The 12,262-nt window shown below is 51.0% G+C and overlaps 1 protein-coding gene across 1 annotated transcript; it reads left to right on the forward strand.

The window, feature by feature from the left end:
* Positions 1-7,462: 7,462 nt before the first annotated feature.
* On the forward strand, positions 7,463-10,056 carry Tnfsf9 (TNF superfamily member 9). Its single transcript, XM_020176157.2, has 3 exons — positions 7,463-7,693; positions 8,419-8,455; positions 9,311-10,056. The coding sequence occupies exons 1-3, from the start codon at positions 7,463-7,465 to the stop codon at positions 9,757-9,759; spliced, it is 717 nt and encodes a 238-aa protein (XP_020031746.2). The 3' UTR covers positions 9,760-10,056.
* Positions 10,057-12,262: the final 2,206 nt, after the last annotated feature.

Raw genomic sequence — 12,262 nt, forward strand, 5'->3', positions numbered from 1 at the left:
ATGGGAATGTTTCGGGGCTCCCCGGGTTCTCCACGGTGGACCCCATTCTTCCAAGTGCGGCCGTGGGTGGGTGCACGGGGGGGTCTTGGTCCCACAGTCCTCCCAGCTCTATGGGTTCTGTTCCTGCGTCCAAGCCCTTTCCTCTCTAGGCTTTTGACGGACTTGAGGCTTAGAAGACCGCGAGCATCTTTCCTACCTCGGAGCACCGATGTCCCAGCGCGTCTGGGCTCCGACTCCGCGCCGCCCTGGACCAGGGCTCGGGTCCACCAGGGGGCGCCCGCCGCACGCACTGGGTGCTGCTGCCTAGAAAAGGGGCCCAGAGGGACTCTGGGTTCCTCAAAGGGTCGGGGGGGGGGGCAGTGAGGGGACGGGACGGGTACCCAAAAGGTGAAACCTGGGTCTCCTGTTGAATATGCATGTGAAGTGGCGTGAGAGCTTGGATCTGGGTTCCCAGTGCCGAGGATGGATCTTGGGTGGTCTCAGGGTTGGTACCTGGGTCTCCTCTCGGAGGGGCCACCCTAACCCTGTTTTATTGCATGACTTGTGAGTTTTCGGTGTCCTTGGGTGTCTAAAATTACGTGTCTCTGACTGCATATGCCAGAGCCCTCAAATCCTCTGGAGGCTGCTTATGGAATTAGTGGGTATGGGTGACCATGGCTGTCCCCTACATCTCTTGGGCATGGGGACATGACAGGGCTTCTGTGTGTGTCTCCATGACTCTTTGTCCATTGTGATTGTGAGTCTCTCTGTCTTTTTCTGGGTGATCGTGTATTTGCCCCAGCTGTGTGTCATATGTAACTCTGTGAGGCTCTGGTGACCTCCTGCCATGTGTCAATGATTGTGGGTCTGCATCTCTACTGGTGTGAGTCATTTTTGTGTGTCTGAATTGTGGGTCTCTGTGTGTGTGTGATTGTGTATGTCCTTAGCGTGTGTACTTATGTACATCTATGGCTATTCTTGGTATCTGCTCACCTATCTGTGATTGTGTTTCTGGGTGTGTGTTTCAGCGTGTCATTGTGTGTGTGCCTATGTTGTGCACCTCCACATCTTTTTTTGTTGTTATTGTTTTGAGACAGGATTTCACTATGTTGTTTAGGCTGGTTTTGAACTCAAAATCCTCCTGCTTCCATCTATCTCCCAAGTGCTGGGATTACAGATGTGTGTCACCATCCCAACTCCACGTCTGTTTTGAGGTGTGTGTGATCATGTCTGCGATTGTGTATTCTGTGTGCTTGATTAAATACCCTGACTATATGACTTCTTTTTTTGGTACTGGGGATTGAACCCGAACCTTGCACATGCTAGGCAAGCGCTCTACCACTTGAACCCCACCCCTTTTGTTTTGGATTTTGTTTTTGAGATAGTCTCACTGACTTTACTGGATTCTTGAAATCACATTTTTTCTTTTGCAGCACTGGGGTTTGAACTCAGAGCCTCACTCTTGCTGGGCAGATGCTGTAACACTAGAGCCACTCCACCAACCCTGAAATCACGATCTTGATCTTCCTGCCCCTGTCTCTTGAGTAGCTGGGACTATATGACTTGTGTGTGGAGGAATTGGTGGCTGTCGTCATGCACCTATGATTGTGTGGTCCAGGAATGTGTGTGTGACTATATATCTGCATAGTGTATGTCTTGGTTTGTGTGATTGTATATGTCCCAAGTGGGGGCATTTTTCATGTTCCACTGTCTAACTGTGACTGTTCTCTGGGAGAGTTGGAGAGTCCCTTCTGGGTGGTGGCCCTGCCAGGGTTCCTTTCCCACACAGGTTGGCTTTTTCCCAGCAGGGATGGCTCATGCCACTTGAGGGGGTCCCTGGCCTCACTCAAGCACCCCCACCCTTCCACTACCTTTCTCAGGGAAACACCATTTCCTGCCTTTGATGTCACTGCTAAATTTTCCCTTCTTCCAAACAGCCGTGACTATGGTTTCTTTCTTTGTGTGTGCATAGCTGACCGCGATCTGTGCTTAACATTAAAAACCAAAACAACCAAAAAAACCCCCAACACGTGGAAAATGCAAGCGGGGAAAAGTCAAGTACAGTAAGATGAGTATCTTCTCACCTCTGGCCTGTCAAGGTTTTGCATACCTTTCAGAAATATTTTACACAAATAGATTCTGCTCTAAAACAAAAGCTGTGTTGTCTATACACAGCCTCCTGCACTCTGATTGGTTATTAAGCCCCCAGAGAGCTGTATTGAGGCCCGAAGAAATGAGTCAACCTTCATTACTGCCTGAAAGTGAACTCATTCTACCAACAATAACCCAACCATTTCCCTTCTGATGACTGTTGAGGTAATTTCTACTCGGCACAGTTTTGCCTGTCTTCTTGCCCAGACTCTGGCACCGGTGTCTGTTCATTAACATCAGACCTCATGCTCACAGAAATACCAGGCTGACACTTACTGAGCACCTGCTGAATGCTCAGCACCACTGTGGTTCCCCGATTCTGGACAATAGTCTTGTCAGGTGGTAACTGGTGTTAGCCCCACTGCACTGAGTGAGAGATCTGGCTCCAACTTGGTCCTTGCTCTTTTCCTCTCTGTGTCTCTTTCTTCAGGTATCAGTCCCATGGCTCACGACCCACCTTCCTCCATCTTTCCTTGCCCTTATTCTCTATTTCTCCTGTCACACACCCATTTGAACCCTTGCTTTCCCCCTGTGCACTTACTCAGCAAATGTCATTAATATTCTCTGCTAGGTTTTGTCTTTGCTCTGGGGGGAGACAGGGGATACAGTCCAGTTTAAAAGTGACACTTGTTGGGCATGATGGTGTGCACCTGTCATCCCAGCTAAGTGAGAGGCTCAGGCAGGAGGGATCACTGGAGCTCAGGAGTTTGGGGCCAGTCTAGATAGCATAGTGAGATCTTGCCAGAAACAAATAAACACAGCATTGACACTGCCTGTGGTGGGCAGTGGCAGAGGATGCGGGCTGTGCACAGAGACCGTCTTTGCTAGGATAAACAAAGACAAATTTCCTGAGGCCATGCCTGTTCATTGGACCTCAGAGGTGAAAGAAGGGCTCCCCAGGTAAAGACTGGGTGCTTTCCCCTCCAACTACTTTCTGCCTGACTCTCGCAGAGCCCTGAGATGGTGTGAGGATGGGCAGCAGACTCTCCTCCATAGGTGAGGAAAGCTAGAGGCCACACTCATTTCAGGGAGGCAGCTGAGCACAGAGGTGAGACTCCACCAGATGTGGGGTGTGACAAAGATGAAGCTGAGAGCTTCACAGTGGGCGGGGCCGCCTGGCTCAGATGTCCCAACCACAGAACGTCATGGTCCTCCCAGCTTGGCTGCGGCCTAAGCTTTTCCCCTGCATGGAGGCCTTGTTTCCTTCCCTGGAGGGTGAGACTGGAGCTCTGGAGCTCCACCAAGCCACGAAGCTTAGAGAAGTGTTCAGAGCAGTCCCTGTGAGATCTTGGCCAGCAACTTTATCTTTTGGGGGCTTAATTTCTGCTCCCACATATTGGGAATGGTGACAGAACACTGAATTGTAGGAAGCAAGTAGTGGTCATCATAAGGACAGCTCCCCTTTATGTGGCATTTACCATCTGCTTGGGGCTGGGCCCTGCAAGCCCCTATCACCCTTGGAGATCTGCTGTTTATTATCCTCCACCCCTCTTTCTTTCTTTTTTTTTTAATGGTGCTGAGGATGGAACTCAGAGCCTTGTACATGCTAGGTGAGTGCTAAACCCCTGAACTACACCCCCAGTTCCTACTATTCCCATTTAATACCTATGTGAAATGAGCTGAATCAGAGAGGTAAAGCAGCTTGCCCAGATCACCCAGTGGGCTGGAGTTTGTTGGCACTGGCTCTAGAACCTGCACTCAGGTCCTTAGCATCTGCTCTACACCGAGTCACTTCCCAGCCCAGGCCTGTGCCCTTAAATCATCTCCCTCTTTCCCTCTTGTCTCTTTTCATAGCCTGCCCATCTATCTACCTACCCATCCATCCCCCTCATCCCCATCCATTCATTCTCCCAATCCATCCACCCCATCCATTCTCCCACCCATCCATCCATCCACCTGCTCATCCATCCATCCATCCATCCATCCATCCACCTACTCATCCATCTATCCATCCATCCATCCATACATACATACATACACCTACTCATCCATCCATCCATCTACCTGCTCATCCATCCATCTATCCACTTGCTCATCCATCCATCCATCCCCCCAATCCATCCACCCCATCCATCCTCCCATCCATCCATCCACCTGCTCATTTATCCATCCATCCATCCATCCATCCATCCATCCACCTACTCATCCATCTATCCATCCATCCATCCATACATACATACACCTACTCATCCATCCATCCATCTACCTGCTCATCCATCCATCTATCCACTTGCTCATCCATCCATCCATCCCCCCAATCCATCCACCCCATCCATCCTCCCACCCATCCATCCACCTGCTCATTTATCCATCCATCCATCCATCCATCCATCCATCCACCTACTCATCCATCTATCCATCCATCCATCCATACATACATACACCTACTCATCCATCCATCCATCTACCTGCTCATCCATCCATCTATCCACTTGCTCATCCATCCATCCATCCCCCCAATCCATCCACCCCATCCATCCTCCCACCCATCCATCCACCTGCTCATTTATCCATCCATCCATCCATCCATCCATCCACCTACTCATCCATCTATCCATCCATCCATCCATACATACATACACCTACTCATCCATCCATCCATCTACCTGCTCATCCATCCATCTATCCACTTGCTCATCCATCCATCCATCCCCCCAATCCATCCACCCCATCCATCCTCCCATCCATCCATCCACCTGCTCATTTATCCATCCATCCATCCATCCACCTACTCATCCATCTATCCACCCATCCATCCATACATACATACATACACCTACTCATCCATCCATCCATCTACCTGCTCATCCATCCATCCATCCCCCCAATCCATCCACCCCATCCATCCTCCCATCCATCCATCCACCTGCTCATTTATCCATCCATCCATCCATCCATCCATTTACTCATCCTCCCTCCCCCCTCCCTCCTTCCTTCTTTCCTTCCCTGGCTTTCTTCCATCCTTCCTTTCTCCCATCCTTCCATCTTCCTTCCTTCCTTCCTTCCATGAGGTTATGGGGCCCACAATGTTCTAGGTGCTGGGAGCACCGTGGGGATGAAGTAGGTACAGATACTGCTCAGGAGCCTACAATTCAGCAGTGAAAACAATTGCAAGCAAGTAAACACATAAATTCCTTTTTTCTCCCCCACCCCCTTTTTTTGGATGCTTTTCTGCTTAGGCGATCCTTGGCTGTTGACCTGCCGCTTAATGACAAACAGACCGGCCCAGGCCTGTGGGCTTCTCTGCCCAGCTGTCATATTTAGAGGCCCTTCATCATTGTATCTGCAAATCTTTCTTCCTGGTTGGTCAGATTCCTCAGGGAGGTCTTTCCTCCTCCCCTCTTCTGGATCCTAGATGCTGGGGCTGGGGAGGGGAAGGGTGGAACAGGGGATGGGTGTCTCAATTTCAACACTTAGTTTCCAAGTTCATTAACACTTCTGTTTTCAGCAGGTCCCCCTAACATCAACTATGTTATTCCATTCAGAAACTCCACCGTTTTCTGCTCTCCTGGGTGTGTGTGTGGGGGGAGAGCTTTCAGTCCTGGTGGAGAGAAAGGATGAGGTTTGCAATTAACCTTCAGCAATCTCCTGCATTCTCAGGGTTGGGATGGGACTCACCAGTGACAGCCAGAGGTGGTGGGATGGGAGGGAAGTGAACTTTGTGTCCCGCTGGTTTATAATTTTGGTTTAGGCCTTCACCAATTGCCTGTCATCATGATGGGAGAGAGTGAAAGTATACTGGTGCACAATTTGTCATCTTTTCCACAGGGGTGGTTTGAATTTGGACTGGAATAGTCAGAAGGTGTCTGCTGGCTGCAGTGGGCATGAGGATAGCATTCTAGGCAAGTGTAAAGAGGCATTGGAACAAGGCAATGGGTTCTCAGATTTGGGCGGGTGGGTGGACTCTTCTGAGGGCTCCTTTAAACATCCATCATGGACCATCAACATCTATTGCTAAACCCAGATCAAAATTTTTTTTTCAAAATTTGCATAGCTAACCCATTCTAAGTGCTGTAGGGGGTGGGACCTCACAGGGACACACATTCTCTACCTCATGATCTTTTTCTCCATGATTCTCCAGGGAGGCTCAAGACACAGGATCAAAGGCAGGGCTGGCATCTTAAGACACCTGCACTAATATCCACTGACACCTGGCTGGGGTGGGGGATGTAGCTCAGTGGGCTCCCTCCCCAGCATAGCACGAACAAACAAACAAACTTCACATCCATTTTATGGGTTGTTGGTAGAGGACCTGGTCCACTCCCTGCCTTGGGATTAGTGAGGTTTTGAGGGGGAGGGAGTGCACTAATGTCTACTCTGGCAGAACAGGACTCTAACAGAGGCCTGTGCAGAGCACTCAGTTCTCAATTCCTCTTTTGGGGCCAGGTTTTGGCTTCTTCTCTGCTTCTTCTTGGGCCCCCACCTCCACTAGGCAAGACCAAACGGGAAATTTGAGGTTCCTCCGGCTCACTTAGACTGCCCCTGGCCCTAGGGGAATTTCTCCACCTGGACTCTCCAGCCTTCTGCTTTGGGGTCCCAAGGGGCTCCTGACGGGAAGCATCCAGTAGGTGGGTGGGGGCAGGCCAGGAGAAGAGGGGTCCTGGGGAAGGAGAGGGGAGGGGGCAGGCAAAGCCCGGATGTCCTCTGACTCCTCTGCCAGAGTACTGGATTGGGGGGAATCCTGGGAGAGTCCCAGTGATGGGGAGCTAGGGACTGTGAAGGAGATGCAAGAGATAAAGAGAGACAGGGAGACTCCAAAAGTGATAGAGACACAGAGAGATGAGAGATAGAGAGAGACTTGGCAGGGGGAGAGAAAGATTGAGAAGAGAGGAGAGAGAGAGAGAGAGAGAGACACACACACACACACACACACACACACACACACACACAGAAACACAGAGAAACAAGGAGGCAGAGAGCTAGATCTCGCCACTCACTCAGGGACAATCAGTAGAGACAGGGAAAGGGGAAAGAGGAAAGAGGGAGACACACAGAGAACAGGAGAGAGACAAAGTTTCAGAGAACAAGAGGCAGAGGGAGGATGAGATGGGAACTTCACGTGGTACCGCATCAAGTTGTGGGGGGGGGACAGTTACCCCATCAGTTCTTATCTGATAATAAAAAAAAAAAAGGAAAAGAGGAACCGGGGGTGGGGCAGGGCCTGGAAGGCCGGGGAGAGAAAGGAGAGACGCGACAGGAGAAAGTTCCAGCGAGTGACAGGGTGACAGGGCGGAGCGCGGGCCGGGATCCCCGAGGGCCGCCCCGGAAAGCTGTGCTTCCGGCGCGGTATAAAGCGCGGCCACCCGCGGGCTGCAGTCACTCGCCAGCCGCCATGGACCTGCGCCCCGACGTCGCCGCGGACCCCGAGGCCCCGTGGCCGCCCGCGCCGCGCGCCCGCGCCTGCCGCCCCCTGCTCTGGACCCTGTGCGCCTCGCTCCTGCTACTGACTGCCACCTGTGCCGCCTGTGTCGCCCGCATCTGGATGATGTCGCTGGAGGCGCCTCCAGCCTCGCCCAGCCTCGGTCCCTCGCCCAGCCCCAGATCACCCGAAGGCCTTCAGCAGGTGAGAAGCGCCTGGACCTAGGCACGGGAAGACACCTACCGCCGGACCCCATTCTCTTTTCGCACCCCCGGAACATCACTTCGGTACCTCCGGCCACACCTCTCATGGCCCTTCTCCATCTCTCACCGTGCGGAGGTCGCCTTTTCATCCCGCACGATTGCATGTCCCCAGCTGCATCCCGGGCCTGGGGGAAGACACCCTGCCATTCTTCTGGGAGCCCCGAGGGGCCCCTTCTCCATCCAGGACGGAGGGGGCACCCCTTTTCCATCCTATACACCTGCGAGTTTCCATTTGCCTTCCACTACCAGGCTGAAAACATTTTCTCCAACTTGGACCCCAAAAGACACTTCTTTGTCTCCTGCCACATACCTTCCTGCGCAGTTCCTTTACTTACTCTCAGATAGCCTGGCTACTTTTCAGGATCCTTGGGGACATTCCCCACTCCTTCTCAACACCTCAAGGGGACCCCCCTCACCATGTTCCCGATCTTTCCTCTCCTCCACCCCTATTCTCTCGGGTCTGTCCTTGCACACAACACGGGACTGGGATAGACTGAGCACTGACTTCATCGGTGCTTTCTTTTTCTTTGGGGGGTGGTGGTGGTGGAGGGGGAGCTTGGGCTCAAGGCCTGCTCAGGGTGTGACCAGGGACGGGACCCGCAACTTCCCGGAGCTGCAGATGTAGGGAAAGCCTTCATCCACATTCTTCTTTTCCTTTCTTCACAGGGGCAAAGAGTGTTCGCCAAGCTGTTGGCAAAAAATGGTAAGTGTCCTGTGCTACTTTTCCTGCCTGCTCCGCAGGGGTGTTGAGAAGGGGCATCCAACCCTGTCCCCTGGGAAAGCTGCCACTTCACCTCTTTGAACTCCGTCTATCCCCCTGTTTAACCTCCTGACTCTTCCTGGATATCATCTCCTCCCCTTCCCATCAGACCCCATCCTGACCCACTTTGGGCTCCAGCCCTGAGAGAGCTGGGACTCTGAGAGTTCTGAACCCTCGTCTCCACTCTCGTCTCCTCCCCATCTTCCCACCAGCCCTTCCTTCCTCCTTCCTGTCCTTGCCCTCTTCCTTCCCACCCTTCTCCCCAGCCTTCCCTCTTCCCTCCCCCTTCACACTCTCCTTCCCGCCCCTCTTTTGGAAGTTGCCCCCTCCTCACCCCACCCCTCCTCTGCCGGATCCTTTCTAGATCTTCTCTTTTGTTCTTCTCAAAGTTCTCTCATTTTTTTCCCTTCCAGGTTTTCCCCTTTCTCCTTCCACCCCGTTCCCCCGTTTCCTCGGCTCCTCTTCCCTCCTCCCCTCCCCCATTCTATCCCATTCTCCCCTGACCTTCACTTCCCACCAAAGTGCCCTCCCAGTTTTGCCATTCAACTTTTGCCCCTCTCCCCTTGGTGATAACTCTACTTTCCAATCCTAGACTCTCCCCCTCCCACTCTCTTTCCTATTGTCTACTTGCTGTCTTAGATTTCCACACCTTTCTGATGGTCATCGTCCTCCTTCTGTTCTGTCCCCTCCTTCCCCTCTCCCAGTCCCACTCCCCACTTTTGCCTAGGGTCAGTCCCCTCCCCAGGACTGTTACAGCCCCTTCTGTTCTTAACATCCGCTCCTCCTTCCCCTCTGCAGTAACTCTGGAGAACGGGATCCTGAGCTGGTACAGCCAGCCAGGGCTGGCAGGGGTGTTCCTATCCCCCGGCCTGAGCTACAATGAACACCAGAGGGAGCTGGTGATAGCCAAAACTGGCACCTACTTTGTCTTCTTGCGACTGAAGCTGCATAAGACGTTGCCCACCGCCAACGTGGAGGGCACCATCACCCTGGCTCTGCAGCTGCAGCCGCCCCAAGCTGGGGCCAAAGACCTGACCCTGACGGTGAAACTGCAGCATTACTCTGGGGAAGATGAACCTGAACTTTTCGGGGGCCGCCTGCTGCACCTGGACGCTGGCCAGCGCCTGAGTGCCCGCCTGGGTGTCCACCTGACAGGAAACACCAACCACTGGCAGCTTGCTCAGCATGCAACTGCCTTGGGACTCTTCCGTGTGACCAAAGGGATCCCTGGGGAACTCCTCGAATGATGCCCAGCTTGAATGCTGCAGCTCTTCCTTTCACATGGCCCTGGTGCTGGGACATTGATGCTCTACCTCATGGCCCTGAGTAGGGGGTCTTGATGCTGACCCCTCCTTTGAGGACTCTTGGTATTTATTCTGAGCCTGAGCTCGGAGAGAGCACTTTATATATTAATTGTACTACACTTGTATTTATTGAGCACCTGCAATGTGCCAGAAAGGTGCTAGAGAGACATCAGGAAAAACAGATGAAAAACACTTATTTATGTTAATGAGTGACAAATAAATGGGTTTCATAGAGCTAACTTTTAGGGTATGTGTAAATCTGCTGTCTGAGCCTCATTCTTTCATCTGTTTACTGAAAATCAGGCACTATTTTCTTACTTTTTTGCAGTGTTGGGGATGGAACCTACCACATGTCAGGTATTTGACTGGGCAAACCCACCAGGATTCAGGCACTGGTTTAATTTCTGGGGACACACCTGTGAATATGACAGTCCCCACAATATGCTTTGATGAGAGAATGATCTGTTTATTGGCATGAAAGTCTGGACTTTATGACATGGTTGTGTGAGGCTCCCCAGAGAGACAGAGCCAGTAGGAGCTACAGAGATATAGACGTTCGTAGATGCGTAGACATTGATGGCTCAGACAGTGATGGAGGCAGAGGTGCAGGAGCCCATCTGTGAGCTGGGATGCAGGGAACAGGGCATGGTCCAGTGTGAAGTGTCAGAGTCAGGGAAGCTCATGGTGTGAGTCTTAGTTCCAGGCTCTGTGTGTGTGTGTGTGTGTGTATGTGTGTGTGTGTGCATGTGTCAGACAGACGGACACTGATGTACTGGCATTTCCTGTGCTCCAGCATGAGTCGTCCTGCACTGGAGACCTGTAAGTACCCCACACCTTAGAGACCTGTCAATTGCTATTTTATTATTTCCTATGTCTGCACTTGAGGTGATTTGCCATGGGTCCATGTGGCAGAAAGGCCATGTAATAGCATCTTGCAGTCCATCTCTGCTGAGTCACATCCTTAAGTTGAAACCAGCCAAGGTGAGTAATTACTTTCACCACAGGCATAGGCAAACGCTATAAGTCCGGGCTGCATTTCCACTGTTTGTTGATTACCTAGATTTCAGAAAGTGGAGGAAATGCTAATGTCAAATTTAGAACTTCGTCTTTTCTGCAGCGGTTAGATTATAACCAGCATAGAAAATTGAGGAAGCCCTTAGCCACTTAAAAACCTTATGGTTCAGCAAAGAATTGCCTTATGCTGTTGACAAGCGAATGAAGTACCAACATTCTCAACTTTTCATTTCATATGACACTTTTTTTTTTTTTGGCAGTACTGGGATTTGAACTCAGGGTCTCACACTTGCTAGGCAGGCGCTCTACTACTTGAGCCACCCCCCAGTCTCATCTTACACTTAATAAAGGCAGCAGACCTGGTGGTGTAGGCCTGTAAATCCCAGCTACCAGGGAGATGGTGGAGCAGGGGGATTGCAGTTCAAGACTTGGCAAAATCAACAAATAAGCCAGATGTGGTGGGTGTCACGCCTGTCATCCCAGCTACAATCAGAGGCATAGGTAGGAGGATTGAGGTCTGAGGCCTTCCTGTGCAAAAATGAGAGACCCTATCTGAAAAATAACCTAAAGCAGGGCAGAGAGGCGTGGCTCAAGTGAGCGCCTGCTTAGCAAGTGCAAGGCCCTGAGTTCAAACCCCAATATTTCCAAAAATAAATAAATAAGCACATAGATAAATAAATGCATATATCAACAAATGTCATTCACTTGTCAGTGGTAACCAAACGTTAGTTAGAGGTACACAAATTTTAAGAAAATTAGGGAAAATGTTCTTGGAGACTCAACTGAGTATGTGGAGTTTGCAATGAAGACTATGTCCTATTTGTTGTCAGAGTCTCCGACATAGCACGGTTTGGCTTGCAATTTCCTGCTTCATGATGGTATGAAAGCAGAACTACACAATCACTCAACTTCTCACTTTCAGTGCAGTGCTCAATTATGTGGAATGTTTTTTTTTCTTTTTGGTGGCACTGGGGTTTGAACTCATGGCCTTGCACTTGCTAGGCAGGTGCTCTACCACTTGAATCATGCCTCCCTGCCCTTTTTGCTTTAGTTTTTTTTTTTTCAGATAAGGTCTTGTATTTTTGCCTGGACCAACCTGGACTGAGATCCTCCTACCTACAACCTCTGTGTTGCTGGGATGATAGGTGTGCCTACCACACCCAGCTTTCTTGGTTGAGATGGGGTCTCACCTTGAACCATGATATTCCTGATCTCTGCTTCCAGAGTAGCTGGGATTGCAGGCATGAGACACCATGCCTAGTTGTGAGATAGCTTTGCTTCACCTGTACGTCAGCTGGCCTAAGTTTGATGTTTTATCGTCAGACAGATTCAATGCTTTTCTAACTTACGACATTTTTCAACTCCGCTTGGGTTTATTAGGAGGTAATGACAAAGTATACCAGGGAGCATCTGTAGTGTACAAGCAGCGCTG

The sequence above is a fragment of the Castor canadensis genome, chromosome 14 (assembly GCF_047511655.1).
Source record: "Castor canadensis chromosome 14, mCasCan1.hap1v2, whole genome shotgun sequence".
NCBI classification, from domain to species: domain Eukaryota; kingdom Metazoa; phylum Chordata; class Mammalia; order Rodentia; family Castoridae; genus Castor; species Castor canadensis.